Source organism: Vidua chalybeata, chromosome 24 (assembly GCF_026979565.1).
Source record: "Vidua chalybeata isolate OUT-0048 chromosome 24, bVidCha1 merged haplotype, whole genome shotgun sequence".
Lineage (NCBI taxonomy): Eukaryota > Metazoa > Chordata > Aves > Passeriformes > Viduidae > Vidua > Vidua chalybeata.
In genome coordinates this window covers 1,741,593-1,763,193 of record NC_071553.1, presented here as the reverse complement: position 1 = coordinate 1,763,193, position 21,601 = coordinate 1,741,593, and the positions used below count along the sequence as shown (strand labels likewise).

The 21,601-nt window shown below is 57.6% G+C and overlaps 1 protein-coding gene across 1 annotated transcript; it reads right to left on the bottom strand.

Moving 5' to 3' along the window:
• Positions 1-372: 372 nt before the first annotated feature.
• ARL8A (ADP ribosylation factor like GTPase 8A) lies at positions 373-15,425 on the bottom strand. Its single transcript, XM_053963853.1, has 7 exons — positions 15,094-15,425; positions 6,817-6,897; positions 5,808-5,881; positions 3,505-3,598; positions 2,336-2,403; positions 828-898; positions 373-704 (listed from the first exon to the last, which is right to left on the bottom strand). Exons 1-7 carry the CDS (start codon positions 15,214-15,216, stop codon positions 655-657), a joined length of 561 nt encoding a protein of 186 aa, XP_053819828.1. The 5' UTR covers positions 15,217-15,425; the 3' UTR covers positions 373-654.
• Between the last annotated feature and the right edge of the window lie 6,176 nt (positions 15,426-21,601).

Genomic DNA, 21,601 nt, shown 5'->3' with positions numbered 1-21,601 from the left:
AGTTAGGGAAGTGGAGGCGGGAGGGGGAGGCTGATGGCAGTAGCTTGTGGCTAATCCCTGTTCCCTGGAGGGGTGAGGAGCCTGCAGGTGGCATTGACATGCCCCCCCTCCCCAAGCTGAGGCAGGCAGGGCAAGGTGGGCACCCCCAACACCCCCAGGGTGGTCTCTGCCTAGAGGCAGCAGCAGGACACCCAGAGAAGGGAAAGGGAGCCCCAGGGGACCTGCCTGCAGCTGGCACAGCCCCATCCCCAAGGGCTGCCTTCTGCTACCACCCTCCTCTTCCTCCCAATGCTGACCCTTGGCTGACCTTGGGGAGCCCCAGCTTTCCTACCGCTCACAGGGCCCAATTTAATAACAGCACTATCCCTTAAATTAAAAAATTAAAATATATATACATATATATATACTGTATACACAGACAACAACAGAACAGTGCCAAAATGGAGGAAGAGAGGGGGAGGAGAGGAAAGGGGGAGAGGAGGGCAGTCAGACATCTTCTTTACAATAAAAACAAGGACTCTGCCCCAATGTCAGCAGAGTCTGGGGTCCCCTAAAAATACCCATCTAGAGAGAGAGCTGGAGGGACAGAGCAGGAGAGAGGGGCATGGGCTTGGACAATGGCATCTTCCCAATCCGAGCCAGGCCCGCGGGACCTCAGCTTCGCCTGGACTTCGAGTGCTGGATAAGCCACTGTAGGGTGATGTCTGCAGAGGCAAGGGGACACTTACAGCCTCTGTCTCTGGCTGTCACTTCCCCCTGTACCCGGCCAAACACGTGGGCACGGGCTGCTCCCCATGCCCCCCACGGCCCCAGCCCACAGCACTCACCAATGTTGTCCTTTTCTTTGCAGGAGATGGAATAGCAACAGATCTCTCGGTCCTGGATGGCAGAGAGGTTCCTGTGGGGAGGGAGCAAGTGCTGCCTGCAGACTCTGAGCTGTGTGGGGTGGCCATGGGAGACACCCCTGGGCAGCCCCTGAAGGGTCTCTTTGGACTCTGTCTCTGAGACAGGGCACAGTGGAGGGGCAGCAGCTCCCCAGGCTCTCCAGGAGCTGTGTGTGGGTCAGGCGAGGGCACCATGGCTCCATGCCTGAGGGGCAGGGCTGGTCTGGGCTGGGGACTATGTGACAGAGCAGGAGGGACCCGATCCCATGGACACCCTGGCCACCAAATTCCATAGGTTCCCCCAGCCCTGCAGCCAGATGAGGCAGGGAGGTTTTGGGAGCAGCAGAGGGCTAGCAGCATGGGAGCTGCATAGGTGCCCACGGTCCAGAGGTGCTCTGAGAGGTGGCTGAAGGGGAGGAAATGCTGTCAGTCAGTGCAGCATCCCAGATTCCCCATGTGGAGGAGCCCAGTGAGGTATCTGGGAGAGACCAGCTCCAGCAGCCAGTGCCACGCTGTGCCGGGCCCCCACGCCACCATGTGGCACGTGGGACCCAGCCCTGGCACTGGTGGTTCCAGCTCCTCTGTGTCTCCACAAGGTGTCACCTTGGACATCCTCAGCCACTCGACTCTGCCAGCCCACCCCAGGCCCACAGTGCCACGTCAGACAGGTGCTGGTGGGGACACAGCAGAACAGGGACTGTGTCACACACCCCCTGTGCCCCAGGGGTCACACTGTGTCACACCCCCTGTGCCCCAGGGGTCACACTGTGTCACACTTCTTGTCCCCAGGGGTCACACTGTGTCACACCCCCTGTGCCCGGGGGTCACACTGTGTCACACCCCCTGTGCCCCAGGGGTCACACTGTGTCACACCCCTGTGCCCAGGGGTCACACTGTGTCACACTCCCTGTGCCCAGGGGTCACACTGTGTCACACCCCTGTGCCCCAGGGGTCACACTGTGTCACACCCCCTGTGCCCCAGGGGTCACACTGTGTCACAGCCCCTGTGCCCCAGGGGTCACACTGTGTCACAGCCCCTGTGCCCAGGGGTCACACTGTGTCACACCCCTGTGCCCAGGGGTCACACTGTGTCACACTTCTTGTCCCCAGGGGTCACACTGTGTCACACCCCCTGTGCCCGGGGGTCACACTGTGTCACACCCCTGTGCCCAGGGGTCACACTGTGTCACACCCCCTGTGCCCAGGGGTCACACTGTGTCACAGCCCCTGTGCCCAGGGGTCACACTGTGTCACACCCCCTGTGCCCCAGGGGTCACACTGTGTCACAGCCCCTGTGCCCAGGGGTCACACTGTGTCACACCCCCTGTGCCCCAGGGGTCACACTGTGTCACAGCCCCTGTGCCCAGGGGTCACACTGTGTCACACCCCCTGTGCCCGGGGGTCACACTGTGTCACACCCCCTGTGCCCAGGGGGGCACTGGCACACTTACATCTTCTCAATGAGCTCCTTCTCATCCAAGGCACCGGGCAGGTCCCGCTTGTTCCCCAGGACGAGGACCTGCAGGGCAGGACAGGGGACACCTGAAGCACCCAGCCACCAGACCAGGCTGGAACCTGCTTCTGCCACTTAGAAGCAGAGCCTGCCTGTGACACCAGAGAGCCCTGGCTACTCTGCTAGGATGTCCCAAACAGAGAAACCCCCTCCAGCAGCACCCAGGAGGCAGAGCACTTCAATTAACTGCCTTAATTAGCTGTACACAGCATCTCCTGTGCACTCCCTGCTCCCAGTGTGGAGATGGCCCCACAGCATGTCCCCTCTGAAGGGCACCAGCATCTGCTGTGCCACCCAGGACATTCTCCCAGGAGCCTCTCATTGTCTCTGAGCAAAAGTCAAATGAAATGGCTAACACTGACTTTATCCAGCAGGAGCAAGCTCTACATGCTGGGCAGAGCACACTCTGCAGGCAGGCAGCCCAAACCAGGATCAGCTGTTTGTACCATCACCAGTCTCTCCCAGCAGGACTGGTTTGTCCTTCCGGAGCAGGGGACACTGTGACTGTCACCTGACAGGGGTGGTGCCGACGCTGTGGCTGCTTGGATGGGCTGGGCTCTGCAGCAGCACAGGATGAGCATCTCCCCACCCCAGTCCCAGTCAGGAGGCTTGTTCAAAGAAGAGAGCCTTCAGAGGCCTGCAACTGCAGCCTGGTATGTCAGGAGCTTAATTTAGCTGGCACTGGACATTTGGGATCTGTGGCAAGATCTTCAGTTAGCTCCTTTCAAAGGATGCTGATTTGGGATGGCTGGTGCACAGCCCACCTGACAGGAACAGCAAACCTGTGACATGTCCCACCTCCTGCACATGTCACAGCCCAGCAGCTCCTCTCACAGGAGACAGCACTTCCTGTCACACCACAAATCAGGTGCAAATCCATGCGAGGACAGATTTCACCCATGGGACCTGATCTGTGCTCTCTGCCCCAAAGGTCCCTCTGTGTTGCTTGGCCCAGTTCTGACCTAGGAAGGGTCATTGTCCCAGCTGGCTCCCTCAGGAGTGCAGCAGGGAAGTGATGCCTGCAAGGAAGGGGAGCTCCTCCCTGAATCTGCTCTGCAAGCCCTGGCAGTGCCCACCCTGGGGACCACGACTGAGGCACCAGCTCACCGGGATGCCCTGGAGCTGTGGCTTGTCAAGCAGGTTGTGCAGTTCGTTCTTCGAGGCCTCTATCTTCTCCTGGTCAGCAGCATCCACCATGTACCTGCAAGGGAAGGGACAACCCTGAGCACAGGTGCCCAGGTCTCCACGGCCTCGTGCTGTGCTGAGGTCTGTGCCACCCCCAAACCTCCTCCCACAGCAGCTCACTGCCCCCACTGGAAACTGGGCCAGCACGTGGAGGTGGTTGGTAACAGGATCCTTCCGCCAGGATGCCTCTTCCCAAGGATGGCTGTGGAGCTGAGAGCCCCTCATGTCTCCCAGGGGAGTGGGGGAGCACCTCATCCTTGTCTCTGCAGCTGCCCCCCTGCTGACAGCAGCCACAGGCTGGGTGAGGGAAGGCCAGGCAGGAGAAGCTGCAGGACACACATTCTCTCCAACAACACACACGTGGCAGCCCCCATGTAAACACTCAGGACAAGCAGAGAAGGCTGAGGACAAGGAGAAGCTGAGGATGCAGAGGTGACAATGACCCAAGAAGGGGAAGGACCTCCTCATCCCATCATTGGGGTAACCTTGGGAGGGGTCATGGAGCACGTGGATGTGAAGCAGATGGCCACCAATGCTTCTCTGAGCAGAAGGGGAGATTTGGGAAAGGGTTTTGTTCTTAAAGGCCAACTATTATCCTGCAAATGATGTCAGTGAAGCCAAAACTTGGGTGAGGAACTGATCAAAGCAGCCTTGATTTCAAAGATCAAGAAGCTGGGAGAGAAGGAGTGAGAAAGACCAGCTCATCAGGCTTTGGGGAGTTATTTAAAAATAGGAAAAGAGCTGCTAACTACTAAAGTGCTTAACACAGGAAAATGGGAACGTTGTGCCGAGAGGGAAAAACACCCCCAGGGACTGCCCCAGCCCTTGGCATGTTGGGCATGGGGGGGAGCTGAGGGCAAAGGGAAAGGGACCTGACACAGCTCCATGTGACAAGGGCAGACTGGATGCTCACAGGTCCTTCTGCTTCTTGACAACCACATGGGCCAAAATGACAACATTACGGAAGGAGGCAGCAAAAGGAGTGAAAAGACTGAGATGTTACCATTTCCAGCAAAGCTCATTGTAATAAAAAGTGCAAAAAAACCACTCCTGCAGGTCCAAGGCCATGTCCCAGCATGGTGACAGTCTGCAAGGGCAGGAGCAGACAGCACTGTCCCAACGTGCAGAACAAGCAGTACCATGCTCCTCCTCATCTGCCAAGGCTTAGAGTTGGGAAGGGCAGCGCAGAAAGCAGCCCTCCAAATCTCAGGGTATGGTTACTTGGGAAAGATCCCATAAATCTCATTTTCTGACTGGGTTTAAGTAATCCCAGTATAGTGTTCCCAAGATCAGTATTTGTCCTTTGGAACAGGCAAGCTGCTTCCCATGAGTGCCTTGCCATGCTCATCCCAAGCCTGGACTCCCTGGGATAGCTTTTCCTGCACTGTTTGCAAGCAGGGGACACCCAGGGACACTCAGATTTGCTGACTCAGGAGGAGGTGAGACTCCTGCTCTCAGCACAAGATTTATCTGGCAGCACATAAACATCCTGACCTGGAAACCAGCCTCTCCTCTGGGAAGGGCTGAGCCCCATGACTGGGTTTGCTCAGCCCCTGCGGTGAGCAGCCAGCACAGAGGATGCATGGGAGCCTGGAGGGGTGAGATCTGAGCAACAGAGCTGGACTGAGGGATGCTGGAAGGGAAGAGGAGGGTCTGGCACAGCTGGAGGCACCTGGCTGTCCTTTGCTTAAAGCCCACATAGACATCAGTCCCCAAGGGAAGTATCTGGAAATAAGGAGGCTCAGGGAAGACCTTCTCAGTCTCTCCAATTCCACGACAGGAGGGTGGAGCCAGGTGGGGGTCAGGCTCTCCTCCCAGGAAACAAGCAACAGGACCAGAAGAAATGGCCTCAAGTTGGACCAGGAGAGGTTTAGGTTGGTATTAGGGAAAATTTCTTCCCTAAAAGGGTGGCCAGGCCCTGGCACAGGCTGCTCAGGGCAGTGGTAGAGTCACCATCCCTGGAGGCATTCAAAAACCATCTGGGAACATAGTCTAGTGGTGAATATGGTGGTGTTGTGTTAATGGTTGGACTTCATGATCTCAGAGGCCTTTTCCAACCCTCGTGACTCCATGCTGATTCAGCGATTCCAACTCCTGCCACGGGTGTCCAGCTCGGGCAGCAAAGGCACCCCAGCACCCCGGGGTGGGGTGATGCCCCCAGCCCCTGCAAGGCTCAGCAGCAGCAGCAGCAGCAGGGGGTGACAGCAGGGCTCTGGGATACTCACACGATGGCACTCACTCCACGGCAGTATCGCTCCCACATGCTGCGGAACCGTGGCTGCCCCCCGATGTCCCAGAGCTGTGACAGGGAGATGGCAGAGTTACCCTGGCACCGTGCCCAGCACCCCACACTCCTGCCCCACACTGCTCCTCCCCCATGTGGACACCTCCCACCTCCATCCTCTCCTCTTCAGCTCAAATCTCATGAGGAGGCTCCTGACTTGATAAAGAAGGGAGAAACCTCAGGAAGGGGAGCTGGAGGATGCTGAATCCTACTGTGGTGTGCCTCTGATGGCATGGAGAAACCCCTGGCCCAAGGGTGCTCCTCCCCGTGCCCATCACACCTCCTGCCATTTCCCTGAGGCATATCCCATTTAAGAACATTCTGCACACTCTCAAAAGTGTTCCTGCAGCAGCCAGAGATCTCCCAGCCAGCTTTTCAAGCCTGTCCAACAGCTATTTCCCAGTATAACCCTGGGCCCTTGAAAAATCCAGAACAGGTAGAACCCTCCTCTTCCTTTGCTCCCAAGGCAGAGACCACCACTGCAAGCCATGACCTGTTTTTCCCAGCACTACCACCCTCAGCAAGGTGACCACATCCATAAGTTCCTACCAGCAAGCCAGAGATACAAGGAAACCTCCAGCTTTGCAGCCCAGACTGACTCTCATTGCACAAGTCTGGATCTCCTCCAGCCCTTCTCTTCAGGTGGGTACCTGCAGGACCCTAACAGGGCAAATCTTTCACTTCCAGGTGGTGGAATCACAATCCCTGGAAATGTTAACAAAACACCTGGATGTGGCACTTGAAGACATGGTTTAGTGGTGAACATGGCACTCCTGGTTAGACTCGATCTTAAAGGGATTTTCCACCCTTAATGCTGCTATTGCTTCTATTCTGTGAGCTGCAGCTGGGATCCCTGGAATTCTTCCACCTCCAGCAGAAGAGATACCAATCTCCCTCACCTTCACCTTTCATCCCAAGAGCTCTCACCAGCAGTAACAACTACATCTTACCTTTATGGTAACATTCCCTTTGGTGATCTTCCTCATGTTGAAACCCACTGTGGGGATCATGTCTTCATTGAACTGTCCTGACTGCAGGGAACAAGGTGAGACAACGTTAGGAGGTAGAGGAATGGGGCCAGCCTGCCCTGGCAGGGCAGCAAGGCTGACAGCCTGGGATAACCCCAAAGGCTCTGCCAGCCCTGCCCTGGGCATGGTGCAACCCTCCTGCAGGTCCATGCCAGGAGCACAGAGCCCGAGGTGCCACCAGGACTATGGGAATGCTGCTCTTTTCCAGCTGGGAGAAAGCCTGGTGGGCAGAGGGAAGCCATTGTGTCATTGTGCCAGGCTTGGCAAGCATTTTGCATGTAAATCACCCTCTCTTTGTACACTTTTGTTATTAGTAGTGTTGCTTGCTGTCTTATCTCCTTGCTGTTTCTAGTAAATTGTTCTTATCTCAACCCATCATCTTTGCCCTTTGTGCTTCCAGTTGGAGGGGGAAGGGGAAGCAGAGGCAGCCAACACCTAACACCAGCGGGAGTACCAAAGTGGGGAATACCATTCCTAAACCATGACACTGGCTGCTGCAATGGGCACAGGTGCCCTGGGTGTCCCAACGCAGTCCCCAACCCTGCAGCGAGCTGCCACCCTCAGCCCTGGACTCACTGTTGTCCCAGTGGGCTGGGGGCTTGCCCATGCCAGCCCTCTCAAGCCCTTTGTGGGAGGAGGCTGAGGCCTTGCTCCTCTGCAGTGACCTCTGATGAGGCAGCCCTGGAAGGACTCCCGGGGTTCCAGGCTGGGCTCTCCACCCAGGGAGCCACCTCCTGCTCCAGCTCCTTTCCAGCTGCAAGTCCTGGGGGCACCAGCATGTTTCGTGCTTTGGATCATTTATGGCCGAGCTGAAACCAGACTGACTTCTGCTTTCAATCGAGAGCTGTCTGCACTGGTACCCCAGTTCTGCATCCTGCCTCTGCTGGGTGACTTGGGGATCACAAAGGGCCCCCCCTCCTGCCCCCAGAGCTGCTCCCAGTGCAGCTCCAGTGTCTGTTGAGTTTATGCATCAGATGCACGAGATCCCTGCGGGGCTGCAGCAGCCCAGCCCTGCTGTGGAATGGGTCAGGCTTTTGGAGCAGTCAGCAGGAGCCATCCCCCTGTTGCTGCTGGCTCACGAGCCCAGGAGCTCAGCACCACACCAAGGGGTCTTGTGAGAAACGACCCTCACTTTTAAAATGCTAAAGGTTTATTAAACTTTAACAAAAATACAACAAAAGGACTAAATAAGGAAAAATTACATCACTGGGAGACCTTGTGACTACCAGCCACGTGCTCATCTGCAAGATGGATGCTCCCCTTTTTACATCTGCAGCCCCTCCTAGAGTGCTGTCAGTGACCCTCCCTTGCTGCCCAGGGGTGCAGATCACTTCCTTACACCTCTGTTGGAGCTCAGGTGTTGCCACAGTAACGAGCCAACCCTCCCAAATGCCCCGAGTACCGAGGCCATCCCATGATAACAACGAGGGGAGGACACATTCCAGTAACACAACTCTGCGTGTACAAAACTTCTCTTAACACACACACAATGTTCACCCCTCATTGTGAGAGCCAAGCATCTCACTGCTCATCTCTAACAGTCTGGCAAAGCCCACCCCACGTTCCAGTGTGCTGCTCAAATCCCCATGCTGCAGGAAGGGCCCAGGTGGAGCAGCACAGGGGGACATTATGGGCAGTCCCAGCAGTGATGTGGCAGCTCCGGGGCAGGAGACAGGAGCTGGCACAGCCCTTCACCTCCAGCAGCTTCCCTGGCACTCAACCCAGGCTTATGGTCCATAAATGCATCCTGGGGGGAGACCATGCTGCGGAATGCTGAGGAGACAGTAGGGCAGAATGTTTGACAACCAGGAAAGTGCAGCCTTGGGGATTTCAGCCATCAGTGCCAGAAACCTGCAGCAACCACCAACCATGGCCGAACTCATCCTAGCAAGTCTTTACTAACTTAAAATCCTCAGTTTCTTGAGGGCTTTACTTTTAGTTAACACAAACCTCAAAACAGGAAGTCAGTTTATGCTATTTTGTCATAAGCAGATTTTTGTGCCTGGTTGAGCCTGTGGCTCCTCCAGATGCACCACATCAGCAAGTCCCCAAGGTTTTCCTGACCTCTTCCAAAGGCTCTGCAATACACCCTGCTTCCCTTTTTCACATCCCTTTTGCATTCAGCAGCAAAAGCCAGCAGCCAAGGGGGGTTCAGGCCACGCTGCACCCAGAAAACACTGTGAGGAAGGGCATGGGGAGAGGAGGGGAAGCAGGCAGGGATCCACAGGGGACATCTCCTATGGACTGAGGTTCAACACACAACTGAGCTTTATGAACAGATGGAATTCTCAGGCTTTGATGGGTGGGCACAGAGAGCAATTGCTGAGGACTCTTGGAAGCTGCAGGCACTTCCCTCAGGGATTCCAGACCACATCATGGGATCTGCTGGCTGTGCAAAAGCCACACAAGATAAGGTTCCCATGTGACAGAAGCTTCTTCCAGGAAGGGGTGATCTGCAGGAGCCAGGAGTCACCTCTTCTTTCCTCCACGGCTGGGACAGAGCCTGTCTGTGTAAGTGACCACAGCCTTGCTCCCTGCCCCAAACTCCTGTCCCACTGCAGCACCTGCCTCCAGGCTGTCCACGGCCAAGGGGCCAAAACAAAACTACTTGAGCTGTCCAAAAGAGGCTGAGCAGGGCATGCAAGGCACTGAGCTCCATGATGGCTCACACTGCTCCCTGCTGTCCCAGCACCCACAGAAGCATCTTGCACGTGCTCCTCCTCTATCAGCTCGTCCTGCATCAGCTGAAAGCAATTCTCAGTGGTGGAAACACAGAGTTTTCTCTTCCCTCTCCAGCTACCACTGACACTGGTGTCTTCAACATATTTTCAACTCCCTGCAGGGTCCAGCCATCCACAGCTCCACTGCCAGGAAAGCAGTGAGCACCCAGATGGAGACAAGCAAAAGCTTCACTGGACACACTCTTCCCCCAAATTTTGGTTAGGTAATGGACATAACATCCACGCTCACCCTGAAGATGATGCCAAGCCACACCAATTGCTTAAGAACAGAATTCACAGAATGACTAGGTTGGAAGAGACCTTCAAGATCATTGAGTCCAACCCAATTCCACCAGAAAGCACAAAAATTGTTGCAGGCAAGATGGATTTTGTGGCCACAAACGGCAGATCAGGTCTTTACATACTCCAGTTCACTGCTGGTTTTGCCAGGGTCACCCACTGCTCTGCTCAAACCACTCTGCCTTGGTGCCTTGCCTCAGCACTTTCCACTTGGGTCACTGGAAGAGGTCAGAATTCAACTTTTGCCAGGGCAAGCGGTGCCCCCAGCTCATGCTGAGCCCCATCCTGACACGTGCACATGGGCACCACATCACCTGCCACTTCAGCCATCAGCCCTGGCTCAGACAGGCCCTGGGACCTCGGCTCGCTGGCACATGCAGAGAAGGCACCTCAGCCTCCCCCTGCTCTGGTGGGCAGCATGCAGGGCTGAACTGGCCAAGCCTTCCTCCTCACTGCAGCCAGGTGGCTGTCACCCTGTCCCAGCACAGGATGACACTGAACTGATGTGACCTGCTCTAGATACATCACTGCTGGCTGTTCTGCAGCCCTGCTCCCCAGAGGGCAGAGATGGCAGTGCTGGAAGCCCAGCCCTGGGTCTCTGCAGTTGTGTCTGCACCAGAATATGGCCCTCTGTGGGACAGCGGCAGGAGCCCAAAGCACCTCGGCTTGGGTGTCTCCCACCACTGCCTGGACCATCCCCAAAACTGCCCAGCCTGGCACTCCTGCAGGCACCTCCTGCCATGTGGCACTTGAGTCCCTGCCAAACCCTGCCCAAGCTCCAACATGGAGGGAAACTTACACATAAAATATACAAAAAATAAATGTTTTATGATGTGAGAGGTGAGGCTCTGGCACAGGTTACCCAGAGAAGCTGTGGCTGCCCCATCCCTGGGAATGTTCAAGGTGAGGCTGGATGGGGCTTGGAGCAAACCAGGCTAGTGGAAGGTGCCTGTCAATGGTAAGGGTGTTGGACAAGGTGATCTTTATAGGTCCATTCAAACCCAAATCACTCTGGGATCCCATCTCAGGAAAGCCACACTGTCCATTTTTCTTGGCTCATGTTGACAGAGCTTCCAGCAGCAAGACAAGACCATGCCTCAACCAGATTCTCCTCCTCTTCCAGGAATATGGAGGAAACCCTCCCCTCCCCAAGAAAACATGACATCTTCTGCACTATGCAGCTAAGGTGCAAAGACACACCTGTGGAGGGCCCAGGTGCTGCATGTGGAGACAGAATGACCATGAGGCAGCATAAGAATGCATGGCCACCTCCCACCCACGCTGGCCCTGCCAGACCCCACTCAGGGGGCACACCCAGAGTTCTGGGAGAGGTGGGTGTCAAGAGAGAGCGGCGCAAATGCATCAGAACAACATCTCCCTGCTCCTTCCTCAGCACCTCTCTGCTCTACCTCCCCAGCAAACCCTGGGGACTTTGCACACCTGGAGCTGCACCTTCCCTCCCAGGCTCATCCAGGGCACATCCTGCCCAGATGGTCAGCTGGCTGGCCAAGGGGTCAGTGTCTCTCTGACGATGGGTGGGAGCAGGTGCTGAGCTCTGCAGTCCTCTGAGCTACTCCCAGGCCATGCCTTCCCTGGCAGTGCTGTTGGAGAGCTGGCTACCTGCCCCACCATCCACCATCCTACCCGGTGCCAAACACCAGGCTGATGTGGCTTCACAGGATGGGTCAGGTTGGAAGGACCACAGTGGGTCACCTGATCCAACCTCCCTGCTCGACCAGGATCACCCCAGAGCACATGGCACAGCATTATTCCCGGACAGCTCTGGAATGTCTCCAGGGAGGGGGACTCCACATGCTCTCTGGGCAGCCTGTTCAGAGCACAGTCACTGCACAGAAAGAAGTTCTTCTTCATGTCCAGGGGGAGCTTCCTGAGCATCAGCTCCTGCCCATTCCTCTTGTTCCATTGCTGGGCCCCAGGGAGCAGAGCCTGGTGCATCCTCTGATCCCTCCCTGCAGACACTGATGAGGGTGCCTCTCAGCCACCTCTTTTTGTCTGTTTGGCTCAACAGCCTCAGCTCCCTCAGCCTGTCCTCACAAGAGAGATGCTCCAGTCCTGTCAGCATCTTCACAGCCTCCACTGAACTTGCTCCAGGAGCTCCATGTTTCCTCTTGCAGCACTGGTCTGAATCACTTTCCAGGCAGGGCTGGAGCACAGGATGGTGCTCCAGAGCCCCCACCCCATGTCCAACACCCCGGCACTTGTGCCTTCACTCTCTTGGAAGGCTCTAGCACAGGTAGAAAGCATGTGGTGTTAAAAAGCAGCAATGCTGTCTTGTTCTAACCATGGCCTGCACTGACAGGTTTTGGGCCCCAGCACCTGCTGAGGAGCTCTCAACACCCTTGAGTCATCCATGGCACCACCAGACTGGAGAAAAGGCAGCTAAAAGCCCACGAGCTTCAGGTTAAATCAAGACCAGGTGTATCTACAGTTTCCACTTCTTGCAGGAAAGACTTCAGGCCTCAGCTATCAACAGCTAGGAAAAGAAAAAATAAGTCCTGAAAAATCAAAGTTCCCACCCCAGGCAGGTGACCCAGGAGGAGTCACCCTGATCATAGCTGCCTTCTGCAAAGTCCTTGCCTTGTACAAGCACAGCCTGGCTGCTGGAGGGAGCCACCCACCTTCCAGGGAACCAGAGTCCACTTTTCAGTCAGGTGCAGCTACAAATCCTGCAAGTAAAGGACAGTTCCAACCCCCCCAGAGCAGCTCCAGTCCCAGAAAAGCTCCTTGCTACATCTCTCCAACACCTAAATCCCATACTTCTTCAGTTCAGGTTTTATCCCCCCCACAAAGCCCAAATCACAGTTATTTCCCCTTCCAACAACCCCATTGCAACACCCTAAAGCCAGGCGCCTCCAGACCTTCTCAGACAGTTCCTGTCGAGTTGGCATTTCCTGTACCACGCTTCTCTTTCACTGTGCCCAACAAGTACTTCTTTCCAGGATGTCTTCTCAAAGGTTGATGCCCCTTTTTGTGTGCATCTGCCACAAACTTGAACTTTCCAAATAACTTGAGAGGCCAAACTTAGCACCCTGAGCCTGACTGCCATGTGAGGGTCTCAAACACCCCACAACAGACCTGACAGACCAGCAGGCCATGGTGCCAACTTCAGCCACCTCAAGAGCTGCTGTAATTCCTCAAAGTCCCTTTTCCCTACACCAGCAATCCTGGCTAAGCAGAGAGAGTCCCAGTGCATGGGTCTTGCCAGTGGGGTCTTGCTCACAGTTAAAGTGCCAGGTACAAAGTATTTACTCACTGAAGTAAATCCCACAAAGCTCACACTGAGCCCTGTCTGCCCCAGATGTGGCTGGGAGAGGAGGAGAACACCAACCCTTGGGCTTTCCAGCTCTGTGCAGGCAGAACAGTGCAGCAGGTCTGGGATAAAGCTCCATCACCCTTCACAGCTTAAGTGGGTGAATAAAACCGACACTAAATTACTTTGCCATTTTAAGGTAGCCTGGGTGCTGTTAACAGGCAGCAGCACCCAGCAGATCAAGAGCAGGAGCAGCTCACATGTGGCACCACCACGTCCCACCCTGGCATGGGACTGCAAAAATTGACTATTAAACACGCAAGTGGCAGGGAGAGGTCCCCCAAAAATAGGATTGGTGCTCAGGGTCACTGCCCCAGCGCCAAAATGCTCCCTGTCCCCAGACGCTGGTGTTGGTTTATGGGGGGAACCAGCAGGAGATTGGAGCACTGAGAAGTGACTTCCAGCAAAACAGCTTGAGAGCAGGAGTGCCATCATCTCCAGGACGAAAAGCATTTTGGGGTGTCCTCTCTCTGCTCCTAGACACTTCAGGAAAGACATTTTCATCCCTCAGCACGTCCCAAAGAGCAGTGCGAGGGAGCCTCCATATGAGCTGAAAATCCCCTCTGACAGCCCAGCAGCTTCCAGCACCCTGAGCAAGCACCAACAACTCGCTCTGCTTTGGAGCCATGGCAGGCACGGACTTCCGAGCAACCAGGGGGCAGGGAGAGAACCAGGGCGGATCTGCATCCACCTCCCTCCATGAAACCCCCGGGGGACAACAGCCCAAACCCACCCCTTCGGGATCCTCCCGCCTTGCACCATCACTGCTGAGAGGGCGAGAACAACCCGAAAAGCCAGAGGGGAGACTGCCGAGCATCCCCACGGGTGAAGCCACGCCCTGGGCTTCGGGAGCCAGGACACGCAGCTCCTGATCCCCTGCTGGATGCAGGGAGCCGGAGGAGGCAGCGCAGCCGGGGAGAGGCCGGGCTTGGAGGGCCCGAGGCGGGTGGCGCTGCCCTGCCCCGCCGGGCTGCTGCTGCGGGAGCCGCCGGCACCCACAGCACGCTGCTGCTGGCGGACGCGGCCCGAGGAAGGCCGCCAGGCAAACACCTCCGCACCGGCCCCCAGGCAAGGAGCCCCGGTGGCACCGAGCCCGGCAGGGTCGTCACGAGGCGCCACCGGCGCGTCCCGGCGGCACGGACGATGACAAAGCGCCGGTGCTACCGGCCGAGAGCACCGGCACCGCCTGCTGATCGCGGAGCACGGCCGCGGCTCCGGCCCGGAGGGCAGGGCCGAGCCGGAGCCTGCCCCGGGGCCTGCTCCGGCTGAGGCCCCGAGCACCCGCCTCGGCTCCGGGGATGCGGGGAGCAAACGCTGCGGTTTGCCTGGGCCGCCCCGGGCCTGCACCCCACACTGCACCCCACACTGAACCCCATTGCTGAACCCCGCACCCCCAGCCTGCAGCCCACATTGCACCCCACACTGCACCCCACTGCTGCATCCCACATCCCACACTGTACCCCACTGCTGAAACCCGCACTCCCAGCCTGCACCCCCTCCCCAAAGGCATTTTCAGGCTAGGGCAGGACAGGGCGGAGACGTTCTGAGAAATACCCAGGGGTGCAATGGGGACATGCAGTGGGGATGCAATGGGGGCGTAGAAGGTGCGGGGATGCAATGGGGTGCAATAGGATGCAGTGGGGATGCAGTGGGGGTACAATGGGGGTACAATCGGGATGCAATGGGGATGCAGTGGGGTGCAATGGGGATGCAATGGGGGTACAATGGGGGTGCAATGGGGGTACAATGGGGGTACAGTGGGGGTACAATGGGGATTCCAAGGGTGAAGCCCTGGGTGGGCACGTGACCCCTCGGGGATGGGGCGATGCGGGGCGTCCCCGGGCTCACCGCGATAACGTTGACGAAGGTGGTCTTGCCCGAGTACTGCAGCCCCACCAGGGTCAGCTCCATCTCCTCCTTCCAGAACAGCGCCCGGAACCAGTCCAGCAGCTTGTTGAAGAGCGCCAGCATGGTGCCGGCCGGGCCGGGCCGCGCTGAGCGAGGCCGAGTCGAGCCGAGCGGAGCCGGGCCGGGCCGGGCCGAGCGGGGCCGAGCCGAGCCGAGCGCGGCCGGGCCGGGCAGGGCAGGGCAGGGCCGAGCGGGGCCGAGCGGAGCCGAGCGAGGCCGAGTCGGGGCGGGGCCAGTCGGGGTGGAGCCGGGCAGGGCCGAGCGGTGCCGATGGAGGCCGAGCCGCCGCCGGTATTGTCCGCGCGCCGCGGGCCCTGCTGCCGCACCGGGTGGGGCCCGCGCGCCGCCTCCCCCGCCCCGCTGCCGCGCCCCCTGCCGGCCCGGAGGAGCCGCTGCACCGCGCTCCGCTCGGCCGCGTCCCCGGGACAGCACGGACAGGCCGGAGAGCCCGACAGGCCGGACAGGCCGGACAGACCGACAGACCGGACAGACCGACAGACCGGACAGCCCGGAATATCCCATAGCCCTGCCCTGGTCACTGCCGGCATCCCCGACCCTCGGTAACCCAGGGCTCCTCAGATCGCAGTACGGCCTGAGGGAGGGGGGATGCACCCTCGTACCGCCGCACCCCACAGCCCTGCACCTCCCGCCGACCCCACCCCGGCACCCCGACACTCCTGTACCCCAATTCCCCTGCAGCCTTCCCCCCGTGCCCCCTGCACCCCCAATATCCCCCCAGCCCGCACTCCTGTGCTCCCAGCACCTCTTCACCCAGCACCCAGCACCCCACCTCCATCACCCGTGTGCCTCAGTGCCCCCCGTGCTGGTCACCTGCACCCAGCACCCCACCTCCATCACCCGTGTGCCTCAGTGCCCCCCGTGCTGGTCACCTGCACCCAGCACCCCACCTCCATCACCCGTGTGCCTCAGTGCCCCCCGTGCTGGTCACCTGCACCCAGCACCCCACCTCCATCACCCGTGTGCCTCAGTGCCCCCCGTGCTGGTCACCTGCACCCAGCACCCCACCTCCATCACCCGTGTGCCTCAGTGCCCCCCGTGCTGGTCACCTGCACCCAGCACCCCACCTCCATCACCCGTGTGCCTCAGTGCCCCCCGTGCTGGTCACCTGCACCCAGCACTGGCAGGTGCATTCCCTGCAGCCCTGGCAGTGCCCTGCCACAGCTGGCACCAGTGCCACGGGGCACACCCCAATCCTGCACCTGTACCAGCCCCCCACACACCTGGGAGTGCCACTGGGAGCCCTGGCACACACAGCAGGACTGAGCCAGCCCGTGGGGCTGCCCCTCTGCCCTCCTGTAGCCCATTCCACTGTCCCCCTGGTGTCACCTGTCCTAGGTACAGCCACCTGGCCAGCAGCCAAGGCAGGAGCTGCCCCTGGCCATGGGTGCCCCTTGCCCAGGGCTGGTGGCAGCGGCACCCAAAGGAGGGCGTGGCAAGGTGACACCAGGGGTGGCGAGGCCCCAGCAGGGACCCTGGCTCCTGAGGCCCCGGGAACATGGGTGGGTGAGGGGGGACCTGGAGGTCCAGCCCTGAGGGAGGTGCACCCTGCTGCGATGGGAGCTCCGTGGGCACAGAGAGGACCTCATCCACCTGCTGTTTCCTTCAGTCAGGGGCCAGTCACTGGTTTGGTGGCTTTGAGCTGGTGCTTGGCCTCAGGCCTCAGTTTCCCCAGGTGATGTCAGTGTGATGGTTCAGGTGCAGGCTGCAGGGGTGCAGGGATGGTTCAGGTGCAGGGATGGTTCAAGTGCAGGGGTGGTTCAGGTGTAGGGAGCAGAGATGGTTCAGGTGCAGACTGCAGGGGTGCAGGGGGCAGGGATGGTTCAGGTGCAGGCTGCAGGGGGTGCAGGGATGGTTCAGGTGCAGGCTGCAAGGATGCTGAGGGTGCTGGGAGTGCAGGTGTTTGAGGGGTGCAGGCAGCGTGGGCAGTGCTGGGGGTGGGGAGATGCAGGGTGCAGGGGTGCAGGGGTTGCAGAGGTCCTGGGGTACTTGAGGGTGCAGGGTGTGATCAGTGCAGGGTGTGGGGTGTGCAGGAGGGCTGGGGCCCAGCAGCCAGGGTGGCACTGGGGTGTAGGGGGTGCCAGGAGCCCCGAGCAATGCCACAGGAGCTGACAATTCCCACCTGGAGAACGAGACACAAGCCAAAGGCACAGCTCCCTCGAAGGATGCTCCTGTGAGACCTCTACCCAGCCTGCTGCCACAGCAGCCTTCAGCCATCAGGGTGGGCCCTGCAGCCTCAAAACCCTCTTGCTTTGGCCCTGCTCAGCTCTGCTGGGCTGGTGGGTGCAGAGCTGCCCCCAGGTGTGTGCCGGCTCTGCTGTGCTCCCCCACGCCGTGCTGAGCGCTCAGGCCAGGGGCTGTGCCACACCAACAGGGCTCATTGCAGCCACGTGGGATTTGAGCCAGGTCTAAAGCAAGGACTAACACAGCAGGTCCTTTATTGCAGCAGTTGCTGGGGAGAGCCCACGTGTAGGGGTTGCTGGTGCTCTTGTGAGAGACAAAGTGCTGAATCCACTGCTGGGGCTGCCTGAGACAAATGGGTGTGCATAGGAAACAGGGAAACTGGGTTGGGGTTCAACTCACCTCACAGCCCCCGACAATTAATGGCAGGGAAGTTTCCCTCATGTGCTATAAGTCACGGGGAAGCTGACTTTATTTTTGGAGACAGAAAGCATTTTGCTTTCCAAGCTGCTTCAGCCTGCTCAGGATCCCTGTGCTCCCAAAGGGAGGGCTGAGGAAGCAGAAATATCATTGTTTTCTGTAATCACCCCTTCAGAATTCCTCATATCAGTGAAAAATTCTTCATCCCCCAAATCTTGCATGTAATTTCTGCTTGAAGATTTTTTTTTTCATAGAATCAGAGGATTGTTCAGATGGGAAAAGACCTCTAATATCACCGAGTCCAAGCATTATCCCAGCACTGCCATGGTCACCACTGAACCATGTCCCAAGTCACTATCCTGCAGGGATGGTAACTCCACCACTGCCCTGGGCAGCCTGTGCCAGGGCCTGGCCACCCTTTTAGTGAAGAAATCTTTCCTAATATCCAATCTAAACTGCCCCCAGTGCAACTTGAAGCCATTCCCTCTCCTCCTGTCCCTGTTCCCTGGCAGCAGAGCCCGACCCCCCTCCCCAGGCTGTCCCCTCCTGTCAGGAGTTGTGCAGAGCCAGAAGGTCCCCCCTGAGCCTCCTGTTCTCCAGGCTGAGCCCCTTTCCCAGCTTCTCCTGGTGCTCCAGACCCTTCCCCAGCTCCATTCCCTTCTCTGGACATGCTCCAGCACTTGAGGTGTCTTTCTTTTCATGAGGGGCCCAAAACTCTACCCAGCATTCGAGGTGGGGCCCCACGAATACAGGGGGAAACCAGATTTTTAATAAACATTCCAGCCCAAAGAATGTCCCTACACCAGTTTGGAGCTTCCCCCCAGCATTCCTGCAGCACTGAAGCTGTTAGAGATGTTCCTGCAGTCCTGCCACAGACACTGCCCATCCAGTGCTCAAACCAAACTCACCCCTCACAGCAGGGACCACAGCTCAGTTGTTGACCATCCCCACGCTGGGAGAGACATGAACAAATCAGCAGAAAATATCATTTTCATGCACTGTCCCCACTCTACCCACTCTATTTCCCTTATTCCCATCAAGGGGAGTCAGCCCTGACAGGTTTGGGGACATTTGGCTGTTTCCCACTGGTTTGAACCAGGGTCCCCAGCTCTACTCCCTGCAGAGGGTCCGGTGGCACATGCAGGGGTGCACACAGCAGATCTGGTCCCTGTGGCTGCACCCTTGCAGCACTGTCCCCCATGGTGTCCATGCCAAGAGTTGGGGACTGGGCAGAGTCCTGTGCAAGAGCTGGCACCACCCCAGGGCCTCTCCAGACCTGAGACCCCCCCAGACCTCTCCAGAGCATGTTTGACATTCCCTGGAGGCTTTGATGTGGTTGCTCAACCAAATTCCTTAAGGAAACAGAGGTCAGGGCTGTGCCAGCCCATGTGGGTAAGGGGAGGCTTTTCCTCGTGCTCCCCTGGCTGATTTTAACCCTGGCTTACCAAGGACCAGCACAAAGAGCTGTCACTGCCATGTGCCTCGGTGTTCCTGGTGCTCCCAGCTCCCAGGTCAACCCTCCCTCTGGCTCTGGGTGGGTGGGTGCTGCTGTGGGGCTCATCCTCTGTGGGGTCCCACCTGCTGCAGGTGCTCCCATGGGGCCTTCTTGAGACCCTGGTACCTCAGTGCTGCCTGGAAATGTCAAAGCATGCCCTGAAACGGCCCCTTTCCAGGTGATGGCTTGGTCACTGATTACTTGGAGTCCACAGGTGCTGTTGGAGCGTGTGGTTACCATCACTCACCTGAGAGCAAAGCTATTACTAATTACTCAAAATGCTGGATTTTGGCACATGCTCTGCCTTTCCAAGGACCTGCTGAAGCAGTGCTGTGTTTGATGGCATTGAAGCTTTCCACCAGCTGCAAGTGAATTTGGAGCATTCTGGGTCTACTTGCCACCACCAAAGCTGGTGTGTGCCACAACAGTGATGTGTGCCACGTGGCCACCATGTTTTGTTCTTCCCATCTCAGTGAGTTGTTGCAAGGGGCAGGAATGGATTACCAGCCTGGAAAACCCCAGGCCAAAATGACAGTCATGTGGATAGAACAGGATCTCGTAACTTTGTACTTAATATGCTTTCTTAGATGTAAGAAAGAAATGTTTTACAAAAGGGTGGTGAGGCCCTGGCACAGGCTGCACACAGAAGCTGTGGCTGCCCATGCCTGCAAGTGCCCAGGACCAGGTTGGACTTGGAGCAACCTGGGATAGTGGAAGGGGTTGGGAATAGATGGCCTTGCAACCCAAACTGCTTTATGATTCTGTGGAAGAAGGACTTTTCCTGAGCCCTGGGCAGGAGCTGGTCTCCTGAGGATGTGGTTCTCAGGATGGTGCAGCTCAGGGCCCCCAGCTCTGCCTGGCTGGGCTGTACCTCCTGTGGAACACAGGAACACCATGGGAAGGATAAGGACAGCTGGGACCATACCTGGGGTTTCAGTGGGGGAATGAGGAACAGCAGCAATCTTGGCTGTGCTGACCCAAGCTCAGGGGCTTAATGCTAGTCCAGGGCATGGGGAAGCACAAGATTTTGGAGAGATTCCTTTCATCTGCTAGCACCCTGTGCTCTTTATAGACTGGGTGAGGCAGTTTCTCAGGACACAGCCAGAGCAGATCAAACCTGTCACAGTTGGGACAGCCACAATACACATAGTGGCACCATACAATATCAGAAAGCATCAACCCATACAGAGTAACACCACACCACTTTAAGAATCAAGGCTTCAAGCATCAGCCCTTCTTGCTCTTCAGCCCAGCCTTTTACACCCTCATGGTTCATGCATTGCACTGTGTGCCCTCTGTTCCCTGTGCGATTGCTCAGCACACCTGGGCACTCCATGGCTCATTGCTGCCAGTGCTGCTCACCTGCTTCTCACAGCTGGACCCATTGGGATGAGGCTGTGGCCACAGCCCCATCCCACCTACCACAAACTGTGCCTGCACAAACCCTGCTGCACCCTGACATGGGCTGAGCCCAGGAAAGGCTTGGCAATAACACAGGCGATGGCTCAGCACAGCCCCCAGCACTGCTCAGGGGGTCGGTGCACAGAGGATGGAGAGAACTCACACAGGGGCCAGGTGAGTGTGGAACAGATGGAGCTGGTAGAAACTCAGATCAAAAGGCAGGAAACCTGCTTAACTGATCATAATCTGCATCAGACAGCTGAGCTGGAAAAACTCCAGCACCTGATGGGGAATCTGGGAGGAGGTGACAACACGCCTGGCCCAGCTGTGATCCTGGTGCTGCTTCTGCATGCCTTGGGAGACCCTCGTGCAGCCCTTGGCCTGAGCCTGCCCTAAGAGCTCTCCTCTGGACAGCAAGCTGAAAGCATGAGGAAAATGGTGTATGTCCTGCTGTCCAGGGAGTGCAGGAAAACTGTCCAGGTGCAGTTTGCAAGTCTTCAACTTCTCCTGCCTGATGGCAGTGGGTGAGGAAAGACTTGAGGAAGGGGGTGCTGAATAAAGTCTGTCTCACAACTGAAACCTCTATGGGTGTCTCATAGACACCATTAAAGGCAACAGTGTTACACCAAATTACCTGAAAAGACAAAGTCCTGAGCCATGCACCGACCTGCAGGGAGCTTGCAGAAGCTCCACAGCCTCTCCAAGTACCCAAGCATCACACAGGAGTCCCACAAAGAACACAATTCTCTACCAAAGCACCCAGCTGGGCAGGCTGGGGCATAAGGAAGGGCTGACCTGGCACTAGGAGTGGGGGATTTCTCTGCCAGGGTGATGGAAATGCAGTAGAAAGAATGTTACTTGAGATCTGCTCCTTTTCCTGCTGCTGGGCCAGGAAGCAGATTTGTTCCTGGTGCCAAGGGAGGGATGTGGACA